The sequence below is a fragment of the Sarcophilus harrisii genome, chromosome 1, assembly GCF_902635505.1.
Source record: "Sarcophilus harrisii chromosome 1, mSarHar1.11, whole genome shotgun sequence".
NCBI classification, from domain to species: Eukaryota; Metazoa; Chordata; class Mammalia; order Dasyuromorphia; family Dasyuridae; genus Sarcophilus; species Sarcophilus harrisii.
The window spans coordinates 550,270,364-550,291,067 of record NC_045426.1 but is presented as its reverse complement, the minus strand read 5'-3'; the positions used below and the strand labels follow the sequence as shown (position 1 = coordinate 550,291,067).

Below are 20,704 nucleotides of genomic sequence, written 5' to 3'. Positions count from 1 at the left end.
TTCTCCACTTGTATCTAGGGAGCTAGCCTGAAGATGTTTGCACTTCACAGTAGTTAATCCTCATCCTGCAGTCTTTCCTTGGATCTCCTCAGGTTCCCAGGAGGACCCCTGTTCTATTCCAAATCTTCTTTGTTTTTCACCACTCTTGTGTTCACCCTGAGACACAAATTTGTTCTGTTTGTGGGGGAAATATGGAGAGCTTGAAATTTTCTGACCTACTTTGCTATCTTCCTAGAATGCTCACTCTCAAAAAATCATCAAGGAAAACTGCCCTGTAATCCTAGAACCAGTGGGTAAAATAGAAATTGGAGGAATCCGTTGCTCACCTCCTGAAAGAGATCACAAAATGAAAATTGCCAGGAATATTATAGCCAAATTCTGGAGCTCCCAGGTCAAGGAGAGAATATTGCTAATACCCAAAAAGAAATAATTCAAATATCATGGAGCCATAATCAGGATAATACTAGGTAATAGCTTCTACAATAAAGAATTGGAGGGTTAGGAAAATAATATTATAGATGGCAAAGGAGCTAGGATTGCAACCTAGAATAAACTATGCAGCAAAACTGAATATAATCATTCAGGGTAAAAAATAGATATTTAATAAAATTGAGGACTTTCAAGAATTTCTGATGAAAAGACTGGAATTGAATAGAAAGTTTGATATTTAAACAAAAGATCCAAAAGAAACATCAAATAGGAAAGACAAATTGCCTGTTGCAGTTATAGTTCCTTGGCATGGGTCTGAGACTTCTTCTTGCACTGGTACTAAGCCTCTTCCTGCACACGAATGCTCTCCAAGGTATAGTGTATTCCTGTCTAGACTTCCTTCCCAGTGTCCACAGACCGCTCTATAATTTTCCTGTGCTGATGTGGATGAAAAAAATGTGACTCCATGTAACATTTTCTTAGCTTTCTTCATAATAATTTAATCAGATGTATTTCTTATTTCTTGATCTATTTGGAGGTATTTGTGGGAGAACTGCTTAGTCTTGCTTTCTACTGCACTAGGTTTTTTTCAGCTACCTTGGGACATAATAGTAGAAAACATGGAATTTGAACTGGTTAAGAAAAGATCAAGATTTGGAAAGGAGAAAAGAACAAAATTGATGGCCTGGGAAGGCACTAAGATATGGAGGGATTAAAGGTCTTTAATTAAAGAATTAAAGGTGAAGATGAAGAAATAGGAAGCAAAAGGAGAGAAGTAGGAAGAGAAATTAAGAGGGAATTATGATCAGATAAAGGAATTTTAAAGTTTTCTGGCTCATGCAAGTAGAACAATTGTGGTGGTGTTAAGATCAAGAGTATGACATGGCGGTGTGTAACTGATTTGGAATGGTTTATAGGAGTTGGTTCAATGATGAGTATTCCCATACCTGATCATATCTTATGTGCATATATGTGCATATTTTTATATGTGTGTTATATTTACATACTTCATATGCATATGTATACACAAATGTACGTATCAGCTCTAGTAGAATGTAACAAAATAACTCTGCAAATTACTATAGGTGGTATTCCCATTTTGCAAATGGGGAAACTGAGCCTTAGAAATTATATGACTTATCCAAGATCTCCTACGTAGTATAAGAAGTATTTAAATTTAGTTCTTCCTAAATTCAAAAGTTCAGCTTTCTAAATCACCATTTCATATTTCAAGAAAAGAATAAAGCTACAAAGAAATTTTGTGCTAGGAGAGGAAGAGAAAGTTGAAGAAACTTCATCAGATGGGATTGGTATCAATAAAAGAGTAAATAAACAGTCATCTGCTTAGAGTGAGATTAAGAACAGCTATTAAAATTTTAAGGATAGTGAAAAAAAGTTTATAATCACAAGCTTTGAAAAATAGGAGTAACATTATATGTCTTTAGGAAAGCCTATCTACATCTTCAGTTGAAGGCTGAATTATCAATTACTGAGGATGCTAGGATGGGATTCTTATTCAGGTACAAGTTGGACTGGATGATCTACCTCTGAGATCTCTTCCAATTCTGATATTTCTTAGATTCTTTGATAAAAATTCAACAAAGAATAAATTAAAGGATTGCTTATTGGTAGCTCTACCACATTTAAATACCATAATTGATAGTAGTTCTACATTTCATTTATTTGACTTTTTCAGCAATATTTTTAAAGTGGAGAAATAAATAGAAGAAATGATCAATATGTGAGGGAGTAATTTGAGATTGGTGGCAAGCATATTTTGAAATGAGTGATTGTATTGTCTAGGCTAAATAAGGTAATACCAGAATCGGTATGATGGAATAAGAAAGAGGGACAGAGAAGGTAAACATATTCAGGTGACAAGTAAGAGGACTTTGAGTTGATTGCTAAAACCATTTGTCTTTTCTGCTAGTTAAAAAAGCTGGTGCTGTACTAGTTAGTGTTTTTTCCATTTTCTCTAGAAGTTCTTTCATTATTAGTGGCTCCATTTTTTACTTGGCTTCTTGCTACAAGCATTTCATACATCTCTTGTCTACTCTTCCAGTTAATCCTAATACTTTATTCTGACCCCCCTTTTTTCCTCTATAATTTCCACAATGCCTTTCCTTTTCCATCTTTTTTTTTTTCCCCCTGTTGATTTCCCTCTGCTTTTTGATGTTGATCTAAGTAAACTTGGGTATAACTAGCAATGAGAAAAGTTTTGGGTTTTTTTTAGTCTAATTAGATCAGATACTTTTGAGTAATATTTAATCTTTATCTCATAGTCTTTTCTTAATATTATCTGTTGGTACCTGTGGCTATGGATCTCCTCTTTACCTTTGATGTTGGTTAGTTAGCAATTCCAGACATCTAGAATTTCCTTAAAATTGAAGATCAGATGACATAATTTTCCTGATTCTCTTCCTCATTAAGACTGTCTTCTACCTCAAATTTCCTTACATTAATATAACTGAATATATGGTGTATTCGCTCCAGTGAAATGCCAGCTTTGTAAAAAGAGGTCTTACTTTTTTTTCACATCCCTAGATCATAGCAAATACCTAACAAATGAGTAAATTAAGTAAATTATGCAATTTAGCATCATTCAAACTAAACATTTATTAAGCACTACTATGTACCAGGCATTTTGCTAAGCAATGAGAATACAAAAAAGTAAGAGATGGTCCATGCTCTCAAAAGCAACTAAATATGTACAAACAAGCTCTATATAAGATAAACAGAAAAAAAAATGGAAAGGGATAACACTAGATTAAGACCATATTCTTTAGTCCAAAAATAAAATGTTTGCAATCCTTAGATTTCTGTATTAAAAAATGAAGAATGCCTCTTTAAATAAAAGTTAAAATACTTTCCATATGATAGTTTAGTGATTGTTACCTTTAATAATTAAGCAAATTCAATAAGCATTTTTAAAAGTTCCCACTGTTTATGTTTGCTATATAAACATGTTAATGTTCATTGTAATGCTAATTACAATGACCAAGAAATTTGATTCTACAGAATATTTGAGAAAATGCAACTTCTCTTCATTGCAGTTCTGAGAGGATATGAGTATTCAACGTTTTTTCAGATATGTTGCATTAGTTGGTTTTGCTATTGTTTTCCCTCCCAATCTGTTTTACAAGACATGATTTGCTAGATAGGTAAGGGGAAAGGGATATATTTAGAAAAGAATATAAAACAAAAATCAATAAAAATAACATTTTTAAAAGGTGAGACTTTGCAAAGTAGTATAGGGGGAAATTTTCTGAAGGAGGAAAGAACATTTTTTTAGTATTCTGGAATCAATAAAGACTTCATTTGAACCAGAGATTGAAAGATAAATGGGTTATTATATAAATGAGAAGAGCAACTTGAGGAGAGAAAAAAATGTTGGTAAAAGAAAGAGATGGGGGGATAACTGTTATTGGTGGAAGATATACAGTTGAGCGCAATGGGAGAATTGAACTTTGAAACTAAGCGGTTGCATTAGCCTTGGGAAAGAAAATAGAGATACTTTCTCTGAGGCAAGAGTAAAAAGAAAAAAGTGTTGGGAAAAGACAGAGGTAAAAGAAGAATCTGAAACTCATTTAAGATGGTATCAGACTTTCAATGAAATAAGTAAAGTCATCTAATAAGTAGATTGATATCCAGAATATAGTTGGAAATTTGAGGAAAGTGGGAAATTTTTTTGGAACTACTACCTTGGGCAAAAAAGATGACCCTGCAATAACGATAACATCAGATTTTAATGAATCTGAATTACTTTAGTGATTACAAATAAGTCTGTGGAGTCAATGGAGAAAACTGATGAGCATTTCCCACTAATGAAAATTTGTAGGATGGACATAATAATAGTAAAGTAAGGTGGCAAGTTTGTGGGTTGTGAGCGAAACTATTGTTGAAATGGCTGTTCCTGTATTGTCAGTTTGAATCTAGAACCACTTGAAACTAGACTTTGAATGCTAGAGCAGGCAAATAGGGAAGGTCAGAAGACTAGAAATTATAATAAAAGCTGTAAAGTTGAGGGATTGAGGAGATGATCTAATGATTTAGGATTATGGATATAGTAAGCTGTTAACTTTTATAGTTTTAAGATCTTAGAGAATAAAGTGCATGGTCTTTCTGGGAGGTGCTTAGAGAGAAGGTTGAAAGTGAAGGTTCTTGGACTTGAGGAGACTGTGAGACTATACTTTCTTTAGAACATCAAAATCATTGAGACTAATGTTAAGGAGTTGGAATAGAGTAGAAGACTGGAGAAAAAAGGTTCTCCAGAAGATATTCAGATAATTAATAATCTTCCTTTAATACAATATCTACTTCCTTTATTACAATATCTTGTTTTCATTCCAGGTTAATGGCTTGCTTCCCCAAACTCATCTAATTTGTTCTTTTATGACATTCTCTCTTCATTTTCTTCCTCTACTGATCCTCCATATGCTTCCCCGTATTTTCTCTTAGGTTCCTAGGGTTAAAATTCACATGAATATACATACCTTGTTCATACACAGTGATACTCCACATTCCTTTTATCTAATCTCTCCCTTTTTCATTTCTTAACTGGTTTTACTGTTTAAGACTTCTTTGACTTACCCAATATGCACCAAAAGACCCCTGCAAAAGCCTTTCAGTCATGATATTTTACCTTATCATCACTTTCTATTACTCATTTTCACTTGATTGTACTATTTTGTCATTTCTCTAACTTTTTTTCCTGTTACCATGTTGGATCTCTTCCCTGGACACCGCGCCCCCCCCTTCCCCCTTTTCTGCTATCTTCCCCCATTACATTACATTACATTAGACTGTAAATCCCTTGAGGACAGGGGCAGTCTTTTTGACTTTGTGTATCTACTATTTAGTACAATGTCTGGCACATGGTATGTGCTTAATAAACATTTATTGACTTTTAAAAATCATTATATTTATCCAGAGCCATGTTCTAGTCATGACTACCATACCACTAAGTTTCAGTAATCAAAGTCAAATTTTCCTCCTTGCCTTGCATTTATTTTCCAAACTTTTAAAAAAAAAAAATTTGTATAGCTGAGGAAGTGCTCCTTTTTCTTGGATAATTTCTTATGTGAATTATTGACCCCATGTTTTCCTGTTCTTATTTTCTACTCTCTGTGGTGCCAGGATTGACAGATAGATTATGTGGAAAATTCTGCCCTTTTTCTTCATTTTCAATTAAAGCCTCCTTGGATCTTGTTCACAAGACATCAGGAAAATAAGTCTTTTTCAGTGTTTTTAAAATTAATTCCTTCTCTGATTAAGATTTATTATTTCTAAATTTTAAGCAATACTATAGAAATCTAAAACCTATCAGATGCTATTATTTTACCAATTGTTCATTTCCCAAATCTTCTTCTTTCTGACTCCCCTACATTAAAGCAGCAGTGGTGATGAAATCTCTATGAAAAATCTTCAGTTTTTGCCTAAGACCACATAATATTAGTAAAATTTTCTGTGTTTTTTAAGGGACATCATTTGTCCCCAAATGAATCATCAGAAATTAGTGGTTATTAAGTCTAATTTGTTTTGGGAGAGTCTCTGCCATATCTCCTTGAAGATATATTTGCAGAAAGAAAGTTGGATCTAGAGTCTATCTATCTAGAGTCAGGATCTAGAGTTTGAATCTCATTTCGAATCCTTAATTAGCTTTGTGTTCATGGGCAAGTCATTTTACATCTCTGATCCTCAGTTATCTGCTTTGTAAAATGGGGATTTTAATGTCTGGGCTAGCTTTCTGGGGGTCCTTCAGAAGGGCATTGGTCTCAGGATAGACACCATGAGAATGGACAAGAATAGAGTCCAAAGTCTTTATTGTCTCTTACGCAGTCTGTCTGTCATGGTCTGATCCAGTCTCCTCCAGCAGTTGCCAATTTGCCAGTCTCAACCAGTCTCCCCTCTAGTCTGATTTTGTCCCCAGTTTAAATATCCTATTACAATTACATCATTACAGTATACTGAGTATAAGCCAATCAAGAGTAATTATATCATTATATAAAACTGGAATAATTATATCATTGTACCATACTAGATATATATGGACTAGAGAATCATTATCTCATCAATTTCACTGAGTTAACACCTTGTTTCAAGTATACCTCTTTCAAGAATATTTCTCCATAGTTTGGCCCAGTATGTCCAGATTTTACTAGATCACTTACACATCACCAAGGATAATAATGAAGATAGCAGCTTAACCTCACAAGGCAGTTGTAATACTTAATGAGGTAATGCATAGACATTTTATTCCCTAACAAAGACAGAAGGATAATATGAAATAAATTAGCATTTTAAAATTACAGCCTTTGCAAAAAATGGATTCACAGTGAATTTATTAGTAGCTATTCTGAACTGATTAGTTAATAGGCTTAAGAAAGAATTCAGAATACATCACTGATTTAAAAAAAAATATTTTCAGATCATTCACTTGAGATAAATGCATGTTATTTTTTTAAATAAGTGAATAAAGTCATTTGTCTGTGTCTTGGAATTCCAGAATTCATGCCTTTAATATCTGGGAAAATTAAATTTATTTAACCTTTAAAACTCGACCTAGGAAATAGGTAACATATCAGCCCATTTAGTTCACTATATCTATTAGGTGGCACCAGATACCAAATAATGCTCTACCTTCACATCCTGTCCAGCCATCCAGCAAAGATACTATGCCATTGTCCTACTTCTGTGTACTCTTCCTCCTTTACTGCACCTTTCCTTTTCCTCTGTATTTCCTTATTACTAATGAAGGCATCTCCAACCTTCCAGTTATCCAGGTTTGCAACTCCAACATCTCCAACATCGCGCTTTCCATCCTACATTCTGAATGCTAGTCATTTGCCAAACCTTATTATTTCTCTCTCCACAAAATCTCTTGTATCTGTCTTTTTTTACTTATACAATCAACATTTTAGGTTAGGTCATTATCACTTCTCCTTGGCTTATTGCAGTACTCTTCTCATTGGTCTTCCTACCTTAAGTCTTTATTCTTATTATCCTTTCTAATCCATTCTCTACAGAGATACTACTGAGATATTTCTAAAGTGTAGATCTGGTCATTTAATCTCTCTTTACACATACAAAATCTTTTGGCTCTCTAAGATTTTTTTACATATATATATACATATGAGTGTATGTATATAGTGTGTGTGTGTGTGTGTGTGTGTGTGTAGTTATCCCTAAAAAAACAGTTTTTATGTTCATTTTATAATTTAATCTGGTGGTAAACATATGTAATTCATAAATATATTTATTTAAGTTGTGTGTTCATGTTTTTCAATTGATAAGTGGGTTCAATCAAAGAATATGGAGATCACTACTACTCTAACAGAGTACTTTTCTTCAGATATCATAAAAGTACTTTGATAAGAACTAGTGTCATTTACATTAGACTCATATTTTATCTTATTTTTTTTTTTTACAAATCCATTGTGTTTTTCATGTTTGTTGTTATAATAGAAGCTATTTTAAAGTCATTCCAATTAAAAAACTTTTTTTTTCCATTTCCCCCCCACAGACATTTTAGAGACTGGTGTTAAAGGAACAACAGACACAGTTAAAGGTGTGAAACGGAAAAAGATTGTAACTGAAAATCATCTGAAAAAAATACCAAAATCACCCCTGAGAAATCCTCTTCAAACAAAGCTTAAGGAAAACACAGGAGAACCATCTTTTAATGTGCTTCATAGAATTTCAGGATACCAAAAGGAAGAGAATCACCTTCCAGTAGAAAATGGGAAACAATTTACCAAACAAAATGGGGAAACACCTGTAGTAACAACCAAAACCTCAAAAGCTGAAACATCAGTACCCCCAAAGAAGTTGTCTTTATCCCAGCATTCCTTGGAATTACGCAAGTGGAGATCAGAAGGCTCTGATTCAGGAGAGCTCAATTTGTCTGCTGAACAATGTGTTTCTAGTTCTATGTCAAGTGTGACTAAGACTGACAACAGTGAATGTATTACTTTTAATTGTAGTACTACTTCATCTTCATATACAAGCACTGCATTTGATGTCTTATTGAAAGCCATGGAGCCAGAACTGAGTACCTTATCACAAAAGGGGCCTTCCTGTGCTATAAAGGTAGAAAAACTGAGACCAAATAAAGTTACCCAATCTCCTTCTAAACTAAAAAACAGTCAGAGTGCTCCAAATCACTCTTTGTCACACCAAGAATTTATTCCTGATTCACAGGTTGCTCCTTGTACCCTACAAACTGTACATGTGTCTGCTGCTGGCAAGAATGAACAAGCACCAATTCAGTCAGTTTCTCCTTCACAAAATATACATGAGCAATTTGTTTCTAAATCTAGCCAACATGATCAGCTTTCAGTATGTCCAGGTTTTACTAGATCACTTACACATCAGCAAAGTCAAGATGCTCTACAAATCCCACATGTATATAATATAGCGGTAACTTCCTCTATAAATCATACCCCACTTTCTAATGTATCTCAGGTTATTGCTCAGAACCAGCCAGTGGATTCTTCTTCACCAATGTCAGTAAGTCCAACCAATTCCACACAATTACCTATAGCCCCAGTGTATAATTCAGCTCAAGTTGCTTCCATTGTTAATCACAGTGTTGAACAAATGTATAATCTAATTTTGAAAGATCAGAAGCCCAAAAAGCAAGGAAAATACATATGTGAATATTGCAGTAGAGCTTGTGCAAAACCTAGTGTTCTTTTAAAGCATATCCGCTCCCATACTGGAGAAAGGCCCTATCCTTGTGTGACTTGTGGATTTTCATTTAAGACTAAAAGCAACTTATATAAGCACAAAAAATCTCATGCACATGCTATCAAACTGGGACTTGTCTTACAGCCAGATTCAAGTGGCTTATTCTTATCACATGAATCAGCTAAAGCACTTACTATTCATTCAGATGTTGAAGAAAGTGGTGAAAGTGATGATGAAGGTACTGCTGATGAAAGACAAGATGACCAAGGTTCCATAGAATTGGAATCCACACAAATAATGAAAATTATATCAAATTCTGAAACTTTACAGAAATCAAGTTCTATTTCAACCAATCCAGATCATGTATTAGGTGACTTTTCACTACAGGAAAAATCTTCAGAATTACAAGGAAGAACAGCACTACCTAAAGTAGTAGTTCACCCAGCGAATATTTCCCCTTTAGGAGCCGAAAGTCCAAAAGTTACAGATTCCACTCCTGAACTTTCTAATATACAAAAGCCAAGGGACATTCAAGTTACAAACACAAAGTCAAATTTAGACTATGTCTCTTGCTTAGAGACTGATGATAAACCCTATCAGAAAGGGGATGTCACACAATTGGAAGAAAAGCAAGACTCTCATGTTGGACCAATACATGCACAACTACAAAGACAACAGGCTACAGATTGTTCCCAAGAGCAACAAGGAAAGCATTTACTGAGCCCCAGAAGTTTGGGAAGCACAGATTCAGGTTACTTTTCACGCTCTGAAAGTACTGATCAGACAATGAGTCCACCTCCTCCCTTTGTACGATTATTATCCACCACCGAAAAAGATCCAAATAAAAATAATGGACCCTATACAATTCCTGTCAGTACAGCACCATCTTCTACTGCACAGGCAGCCTCTGGGGAAAAAGCATTGATTTTATCTAGTCTAATGCGGCCACCAATGGCAACTAAAACACTGGAAGAACGCATATCAAAGTTAATATCAGATAATGAAGCCTTGGTAGATGATAAGCAGCTAGATAGTGTGAAACCAAGAAGAACCTCTCTTTCTCGAAGAGGCAGTATAGATTCACCAAAATCATATATATTTAAAGATTCTTTCCAGTTTGACCTAAAACCCATGGGAAGGAGAACTAGCTCAAGTTCTGATATACCAAAGTCCCCTTTCACACCTACTGAGAAATCTAAACAAGTTTTTCTTTTGTCTGTACCTTCCCTTGACTGTTTACCTATAACAAGAAGTAATTCTATGCCTACTACAGGTTATTCAGCTGTACCTGCAAATATAATACCACCACCTCATCCACTAAGAGGAAGTCAATCATTTGATGATAAAATTGGTTCTTTTTATGATGATGTCTTTGTATCAGGACCTAATTCTTCAGGACAACAAAGTGGACATCCTCGTACTCTTGTCAGACAGACAGCAATAGAAGATTCTTCTTCAAGTGAAAATCATGTTCTTGGAACAACACAGTCTTCCGATGAAAGCTATCTTGGATGTAATGTTTCTAATGAAACTTTATTGCCAAGAAGTAAGTCATCTGCACAAGGATCAAATTTGGAAAAAAAGAAATCCCATCAAGGCCGAGGAACAATGTTTGAGTGTGAAACTTGTCGAAACAGATATAGGAAACTGGAAAATTTTGAAAATCATAAGAAGTTTTACTGTTCAGAGTTACATGGACCAAAAACAAAGGTAGCGATACGAGAAACTGAGCACAGTTCGGCATCTGGTAGTGTACAACCGCCAATCTTGCATTATAGAATGGCTGGTTCATCTGGAGTCTGGGAACAGACACCCCAGATAAGAAAAAGGAGGAAAATGAAAAGTGTTGGAGATGATGATGAGCTTCAGCAAAATGAAAGTGGAATTGCTTCAAAAATTTTAGAAGGTATTCAGTGTCAGAATATTTCAGGAAGTACTGGTTTGCCTAAATATAATGTTGACACTAGTGGAAAACAGTCTGGTTGTATAACATTGCAAAAATCTCAAATTCAGCTTGTTACAAGGAACACAGAACAGATTATTGAACCCAAAGTTTCTTCCATTATAGAAAAGAAAATAAATTCAGTTACCCAGGGAAAATTAGATCTAAAAAGGCAAGGGACTGGAATTTCAGTTATACAACATACTAATTCATTAAGCAGACCTACTTCCTTTGAAAAATCTGAACCTTTTGAAAGGAGTTCCCCAATTTCTTTTCAAGAATGTAAAAGATCAATAAAGCATGGGCCTTTGAAAACAATTAGAATTATTCAAGAGGATGGATATACTCCTGGGAGTGCTGTTTGCTATCCCCAACTTGTGTTGTCAGATTCATCTAGAGTAGAATTTCAAGAAAGTCCTAGAGTGGTTTCAAATGAAAGAAATCTTCTAATACAATCAAGACTAGTTCGCCAACCTAATATACAAGTCCCTGAAATATTGGTCACAGAAGAACCAGATCGTGACCATGAAATCCAAAATATTGATCAAGAAAAAACAGAAAAGTTTAATTGGCCCCAACGGAGTGAAACTTTAGCAAAATTGCCAACTGAGAAACTGCCACCCAAAAAGAAAAGAATCCGTCTAGCTGAGATGGAACATTCCTCTGCCGAATCAAGCTTTGATTCTACCCTTTCTAGGAGCTTAAGTAGGGAGAGCAGTTTATCACATACTTCAAGTTTCTCAGCTTCTTTAGACATAGAGGAAGTTTCTAAAATTGAAAGTACCTCCAAAATTGAAAGTATAAATAAAGCAGAGCTGCTTATGATTCCAGCTGGCTCACAAACGCTGAGTGTGCCAGGAACTCCTTATCGCGAAATGAGACGAGCTGCTTCAGAACAGATTAATTGCACACAGCCATCTATGGAGGTCTCTGACTTTAGGAGTAAATCTTTTGACTGTGGAAACACATCTCCATCTAAATCTATTCCACTTGTGGAGGTACAGACTTTGAAGCCTCCTACTGGCATTGGAATTACAGGACATATTCCTCTTTTAGAAAGGAGGAGGGGACCTCTTGTACGTCAAATATCTCTGAACATTGCTCCAGATAGTCATCTGCCTTCTGTAATACCATCATCTTTCCCTAATACTCTTGTATCAGATGTAACCACAGTGACATTTCACAAATCTCAGATCTCTAGTAAATCTTTAAATGACTTTGCTTCAAACTCATTGTTTCCCCAAATTCAAGTTAAGGACTTGGAACCAGTAATCTCAAATTCTGTTTCTATAAATCCACAGCAGCTTTTAGATACCAACCTAACAAATCAAATTTATCTGACCCCTGAACACCAAAATGTACAAACTTCTTTTGAAGTGACAACACAAGGTAAAAAATCAGATACTGTCTCTACCACATGCTTATCTTCTGAAAGTGAGGATTGCTTTGCTCCAAAGTATCAACTTCATTTTAAAACTCTGCATTCAAGTCAGTCATGCTCAAATTCCATAAATACCTTGACAAATCAAGTTCATCCAAATCTAGTTAGTGTGGATCAAAGTATGACTTCTTTAAAAATACCTAGTACATCTAGTTCTTGCACTTTGCCACCTCTAAAACCTGGACATTTGTGTAGTCAATTACAGAAGATAACACCTTTTGTAGTTCCTGTTCATCTTCACAATAATGTACCACCTTATAGTCTTGCTACTGTTACATCCCTTCCACAAATTTTAGTAACCCAGGATCAATCAAATCAACCAGTTTGCAAGACAAATATGGTTACAGTGCCAACTTCAGAAAGTGCAATTCAGAAGCCAAAATCTCACCAGGATCCCCAGAATGCTTTGCCAAACCCACAAAAACAACGTGTTAATGAAAATGTGTTTTCTGAGATAGGCCAAAATTTGCCACCATCAGAATCTTTGACTATTATTCAAAAAATTCCTGTCAGTGGTCTTTTTCCTCACTCAGAAGCATCAGCTTCAAGTAAAAGAATGCTTTCCCCAGCCAATAGCTTAGATATTGCCATGGAAAAACAACAGAAGCGAGCTAAAGATGAAAATGGTGCTGTTTGTATAACAGATGTTAGATCATTACAACTGTTAAATATGAAAATTAGTGATTCTAATAAACACAAGAAGCCTGTTTTGGTGAGACAGGTTTGTACTATAGAGCCTGTTGAAGGTGTTCTGGATCACGAAACTATTCCACAGTCTGGAAATAGAAGTGACAATGGTGGTTTGACAGCTGGTTTATTGGGCAGGACCTCTTCAGGAAATTTGAAATCTGAAATTGTAGAACATATAAAAGAATTGCCAGAACTAGAAAACAGTAAAGCTTCTATATCTTTAAGTCTTGCAGCTAAAGTATCACCTGTATCTTCTCCAGAAAATATTCAAATTTCTCCTTTGAAAAACAGTAACCAAGAAAGGAATTCTCCAGTGGTTAAAAACAAATGTAACAAAATGAGCATCCAGGAGATAACCTCTACATCATTTCATTCAGGAGATATACACCAGTTATCCTTTCCAAGTCTAAAGACTACAACAAGTTTCACATGGTGTTACCTTGTAAAACGGAAACCATTACATTTGCCTCAAAATGACCAAAAAACTTCAGCATATTCAGTGTGGAATATTAGTTCCAGTAATCCAAATCCACTTGGTTTGCCTACAAAAGTTGCACTTTCTCTCCTTAATTCAAAACAGAAGTTTGGAAAATCCCTGTATAGTCAAGCAATAACTTCTCATTCCAAATCAGATGTACTGGTCTATTCAAGCAAATGGAAAAACAACTTAAGCAAGGTACTTGACATGTAATTATTTTATAAAAAAAGTTCATATAATTAACAAGATTGTCTTTGTACTTCTAACATATTTAATTGGAAAATAATTTATTTTTGTTTAAACTACTGAAATTTGTCCTAATTAACAAATAATTATTTAAGCAAAAAGGTTAACATTTGTCAAAATGTACTATATAAGTAACCACAGATATTCAATATATCCTTTTTCTTATATTTTCTGACACTGATAACTTGAAGAACCATTATCTTAATTCAGTGAATCATATTAAAGAAAAACTTGAGTAGTATAGTAGAATAGCACAAGTAAGAGACATTATGGAAGTAAAATCCACAGCTTGGTAACTGGATATGTGCTTGTGAAGGTCAGGATGTAGTAAAAGGTAATTCAGGTTTCAAGCCTATGGTCACTGTTTGATACTGTCACTATAAATAGCATAGCCATAGGGAGGAACCGATAGGGTCAATAAAGGAGAAAGACAGCAAGCAGATTTTTAGTACTGGTTGTACTTTCAAGTAGAACTTCTGGAAGTGTGAATTTGGAGTTTGGGAAAGGAAATCTAAAGATAAAGATTTGGGAAATTATTCACATAATGGTGATGGTGTAATCTATAGGAGCAAAGAAGACAAAGCTTATAGAAAGAAAAGAGGATGAAAGAAACCATATATTTAACAGACAGGATGAGGAAGACATACTTTCTAATATGATAGTTATGATGGACAATAGAAAAAGTTCATGAAAATCTTGAGTTTTGGAGTTTTCATAGAATATAATTTAAAAGGACAAAGTATGAGGACTTCTCAGCTTAGCCACAGGTTATTTCCCTTTAGAATTCATCATTCATTAAGCAGAATACTTTAAGGATACTCCCTATCAAAGGAAGATGGTTTCAAGTTTGTGTTTATGTAGGGTTTTTGCTGCTTTTGTTGCATATTTGACTTTAATCTTGAGCTATTGTTGAATAACTTAGTAAAATTGTTAGCAACAAATATAAGACAGATATAGGCGTAAGGACATGGCAGAACACAACTGTAGGATGGATTCTTTGAGAGAATTTGTGTATCTTTTATTTTGTGTCTGTCATTTTTAAAAACTATTTAACTGTTGAGTTATCGGTAGCAAGACTTAAAAAAATACAAGTATAGAATTGAATTCTAACTATGCATTAGTTCAAAATGATTTTTTTTGGTTGATTTTGCATTTTTTAGGGAATCTACTTTATAATTTTTTTTGTTGTTTTCTAACTGAAGTGAATTTATATGATTTGTTTTGTGGAGAGGGTAGTTATGATAGCATCTAGAAAATTGTCCATCAGGAATATACTGCATTTTTTTTCTTTCAATATTTCCCTTGTGGAGAGGAGACTGTTTTCTTGCTGTCCTTCATACTTCAAGAACAATAGTTTCAACTCTGAAGATATGAAAATTGAAAGATATCTTTAATAGCTCTATTTCTTTTACATTTTTAGTTTAAAGATATGTATATATCTCCCCTCTTATATTCAAAAATATGATTCAGTGGGTAGAACTATAGACTGAAGATTAAGAAACTTTTTTAAAAAAATTTGATCAAAGAAGAGTGTGAATTCCTGATTTATTTTTTCTTAAAAAAAAATTATGCAAAAAAATAGAGTGGTAAAGTCAGCCATTCCAAATTGGGAGTTAGCAAAAAACCATGGATAGAGGTAGCCTTGGAGTTTTCAAGCACTCTACCTTTGAAATATATCATTGGTATGACCATAGACAAATCACTTATTCTCTTAGTGCTTCCAAGATAACTCTTTGAAGGTGAGTTTCAGGGAAATTGCTGATCTCCTTTGTTGGAAACCACACACCTGAAATCATGTTCTGTCTTGCCCCCAAACATCTAAAAGATTTTTTTAATAATTGTTAGCGACTTGCTGCAGAGTTACTGGCATCAGAGATTCAGAAACACACACTTTCATACACTCACAAACACAAAAGAAGCAGAGCAGTCCAGTGGAAAGAGCAATGGTTGTTAGAGAATGTCAATTAAAATTCCATCTCTTATTTTTTGCCATAAATGTGATCTTAATTAAATCACTGAATATTTCTGGACCCTGATTTACTCATCCATAAAATGAGAAAGGGTAGAGCTTAGGTGAAAGAAGGTTGAAATGGAAAGCCCTTTCAGGTCCATTCCATTTCTAAAATAATGATTCTAATGATCTGTTGATCATATGTAGACAAATTTATTATTTTCTGAGCAGTGAAAAGAAATGAACATTTTCCCCATTTTTTTCTTTTTTTTTCTTTTGTGCAAGAAACAGAATATGTAAGCAGTTCATAGAATAGGCTTTCCTATACTCTGTAGATTTTTTTTAAATAACTTCCCTTCAAAGCTCATTTTGCATTGTGAAATTATTTTTCTAAAATCATCATCCTTCTTTTTAGGAGAATAAGTATTAAGTACCAACTATGTGCCAGGCATAGAGCACTTTACATATGTAATTTCATGTAATCTTCATAACAACCTTTTGAGGTAATTGCTATTGTGATCCCCTACAATTCAGGAAACTGAGACACAAAATGGTTAAGTGACTTGCAAAAGATCACAACAATTAAAAAGTATCTGAGGCTGGATTTGAACTTGGGTCTTTCTGGCTTCTGACCTAGCCTCAGATTCTATATGCCACCTAGCTGCCTCAGCCTTCTTTTAAAAAGTATTTTTAAAAATTTATTGTTATATTCAAGAAAACAATTTATCATTCAAATATATTATTATCTACAGAAGGATTTGTAGCAAAAGTAGTTTCTAGAGAAGGTTTCCTGGGATGAATATTTAGTTGAACTGCTTTCCTAACAAAACTCTCCTTTTCCCTCTTTCTTACTGAAGCTCTTTTCCTTATTTACATTCCAAAGTTTCTTGATATCATTCCCTATGTTCTTCTTAAGTTTTTCAATTTAAGAGGTGATAATTGTCCATGTCTAGGCCACCCATTTTCTTTTTCATATTATTTCCCTAAACATCCTTTCCCTTTCTGGGGAATTTCTCTCTGTATTGCTTCTCTGTCTCAGAAGTCATCTTTTCTCATTGCCTTCATTTCCTATGAGCTGGCTTCTGACTTCATCACTCACTGCTTTTTATTGTTAGCAATAATCTCTTAATTGCTTTTTCCAAGGGACTTTGCTCAGCCCTCCTCCTTCTTGATCTCTTTCTAGCATTTGAAACTCCACAACCTGGATACTTTTTCTTCTTTGCATTTTCATGATATGCTCCCACTTGACTCTCTTCCTACTTTCTGATTACTCATTCTGAGTATCTTCTGCTGGACCATCAACCACAGACCATCCCTATATGTGGATGTACATTATGGATAGGTCTTGAGTCTTTTTCTTTTTTTATACTCTCTTTGGTGTTCAGGTGGATTTAATTATCATTTGTATGCAGATAACTTCCAAGAACTATATATCCACCCATTTTCTGTCTTCTGAGTTCCATCAATGTTTCCAATCAAAGATGTCCAAAATTGAATTAAGCATCTTCCCCATGAAACCAGACCTCTTTCTACATTCTCTTTTTTCTTTTGAGACAACCAGTTCTGTTCACTAAGACTTACTTTATTGAAATCATTTTTGACCCCCCTTCACTATATTTGGCACCTCAATTGCCACATCTTGTCAATTCTGTTTCTTTAGCATTTTGAACATTGGATGCATTCTCTCCTCACACTTAACCACTCTTCTAGTCCAAGTTTTTTATCACTTCTCATGTGGACTATTTTTAAGTAACAATCTAATTAATTAGTCATCCTTCTAGTCCATCTTCTAAGAGCTTGTCAAAGGGATTTTCCTAAAATGCCTTCTATTATCACCTCTAAAATTGAATATAAATTCCTCTATTTGGCATTTAAATATGTGTGCAACCTGTTCCCAAGACATTTTTTTAAAGCCCTTCTTGTGGTGCTTTCTAGGCAAATTGGCCTTGTTACAATTCTTTATAAAAGGCATTCTCTCTTCTAATTCTGCCTGTGGACCTGGTTATTTTTCAATCTTATAATACACTTTTTCCTCATATCTGCATTTTATGTTCTCTGGTAGGCTTGTGAGGGGAGGGGGTGGAGAGCTAGGAAGGGGAAAGGGAAGGGAGAGAGAGAGGGAATTTATTATTCACTTTTAGCACTCTTTTAAAAAATTGAATTTCCCCCAAAAATTGAATTCCAAATTCTCACTCTTTACAGCCCCTCTCTGCTTATTGAGAAGGCAAGCAAAATGAAATCAGTTATATATGTGAAATCATGTGAAACATTTCATTATTCTAGCCATTTTAGTGACCAAAAAAACAAGAAAAATAAAATGATAAGTTATACTTCAGTTTGCTCTCAGAGTTTCTGGAGGTGGATAGCATTTTTCATCATGAGTCCTTTGGAATTGTCTTGGATCAGTAGTAGCTAAGTCTTTCACAGTTAATCATTGTTACCATACAGTGTATGATGACCTGCTAGTTCTGTTCACTTTACTTTGCATGAATTGATATGTCTTCAACAGGTTTTTCTGAAACCATCTCTCTCATCCTTCCTCATACTACAATAGTATTCTATCACCACTTGTTAATCCATTACTCAATTGATGAGCATCTCTTCAATTTCCAATTATTTGCCACTCCAAAAATAATTGGTATAAATATTTTTGAATATATATATATAGGTTCTTTTCTTTTTCCTTAGTAGTGGTATTGCTGAATCAAAAGGTATATGTAGTTTGGACATAGTTCAAAATTGTTTTCCAGAATGGTTGGACTAGTTCACAACTCTACCAAGAATGCATATTTTTATAAGTGCCCCTATTTAAATTTTTTAAATTGTGCCCCCTATTTTTAAATAGTGTCTATTTTTCCACATATCCTCTAGTATTTGTTATTTCCTTTTCTGACATATTAACCTTAGATTCAGTTTAATTTGCATTTCACCATAGTCATTTATAGCATTTTTTTATATTATTGAAGAGATAGCTTTGATTTCTTCTGAAAAATGCCTGTTCATATCCTTTGACCATTTGTCAATTGGGTAATGGCTCTTTTTTTTTTTAAAAATAAATTGATTCAGCTCCATATATATACAAACTTTACACACCATATATTTATGTCTATTATAGATACACATATATATGTATATCTACATATACATATATGAGTGTATGTGTGTGTATGACCTTTATCAGAGAAACTTGCTGTAAAATTTTTTTGCTATTGACTGTGGTACTTTTTAGCAAAATTAATTTTTTCCTGCTTATCTCTTAAGTCTTTCTTTTTGCATTATCTGAAATCATAATTATTCCCCTTTCTTTTAAAACCTAAGCCCAAGCATAATAGATTGAGCTCTACCCGTCCACATACCCCTGTTAATAAAATCTGCATGCCTTTCTGTTTCAAGGGTGTTTCTTGTAAACAACATAGTGTTGGATTCTGATTTCTGATTCATTCTGTTACTACTTCTGTTTTATGTATGAGTTCGTCATATCCACAGTTATAAAATTATGTATTTTACTTCCATTCTCTTTTCTTCTGTTTATCCTTCCTTTTTCTCTGTTAACCTTGTTCCTTAAAAAATCTGTTTTAATTCTGACTACTGCCTTCCTTAATCTGTCATTCCATTTATCACCCTTCACAATCTTCATTTATCCCCCTTTCTTATTTCTTTGTTGAGATTTCTGTGTCCATTGAGGATGGGGGTGATGGTGTGTGTATACATCTCCCATACACATAGAGGTTCTTATTTTGTCTGGTTTTTCACCAAGCTACAGCTTCTATTCTAATATTAGGCACACTGATTTTATTCTTACATCATCTGTCACATCATATTCCTATAAATTCAGTTTTCAGATTTATCGTTGGAGTTTATCATCAGAGTTATATGTTTTTGTCTTTTGTGATCACTCCTATCCTTTTATAATAAGATAGGATCATAGAATTTGTTAGAAGAGTTCAACTCCCTCATTTTTTACATTTCAAAACTCAGGCCTAGAGAAATTAAGTGACTTTTTACAATCCACTAGCAAGTAAGTGCTGGTGGCAAAATTCATGCCAAGATCATCTTGATTCCTGGTTCATTACTGTAACCATCTTTGAATAAGAACTCTAAAACTGTAGCAGTAAAAATGGCTGTTATTTAATTTTTTTCTATTTTTAAAAATAGCGTGACTTTTAATATTCAGCTTTAGCATCTTCTTTGAACTGTTTGTGGTACATGATATAAGATGTTATTCTGAATCTAAATTCTTCTAGTGTTCTCTAATTCTCCTGGCAGTGCTAGTCAGTGTTCTTACTCCAAGTGATTTATGTTCTTAATTTTTGTCAAACACAGAGTGTTTGATTTGTTTGTTTCTGATTCTTCTCAACAGTTGTACATTAAAAAATTAGTAGTAGCATAGTTTTGATAATTTTTGCTTTATGATAGATGTAGGTCTTAAATTTCTTTTTTTTTTTTTGTATTTTTTCTTTCAAGAGTATAACTTTTTCCTTTTTTTTTTGTATTTTTCCTCTCGAGTATAGATTTTTTTCTCCAAACAAAAGGCATATTTTATTTTGCTTTCTAAAATAAATCTTGAATAGTTTGATATATCATCAGCAATAATAAAAATCCAGCAAATTAGCAAGTTGATTTCATTCTGTTGCTATATTGCCACTATTAAAATCTGTACTATTGATGCAACTCAACCAAGAATACTAAAAGGCTCTCTAGTTATTTAAGTTATTTTTTTTCTTCAGATAGCTTTTATCTATGAAGTCCTAAATATTCCTTGCTAGATTGGTTTATTAATATTTTTGTAATTGATAGTTATTTGGGGGATTCCCTTTACATTATTTTCTTTCAGGTTTT

At 33.9% G+C, this 20,704-nt stretch overlaps 1 protein-coding gene across 5 annotated transcripts in view; it reads left to right on the top strand.

The window, feature by feature from the left end:
* HIVEP1 (HIVEP zinc finger 1) overlaps positions 1–20,704 on the top strand; it is a 173,122-nt gene that overhangs the window by 110,685 nt on the left and 41,733 nt on the right. For all 5 annotated transcript variants that reach the window (XM_023496336.2, XM_023496337.2, XM_031946846.1 and 2 more), the window contains exon 4: positions 7,952–13,866. In XM_023496336.2, coding sequence (XP_023352104.1) covers positions 7,952–13,866 — 5,915 coding nt within the window. The remainder of the gene's footprint in view (positions 1–7,951; positions 13,867–20,704) is intronic.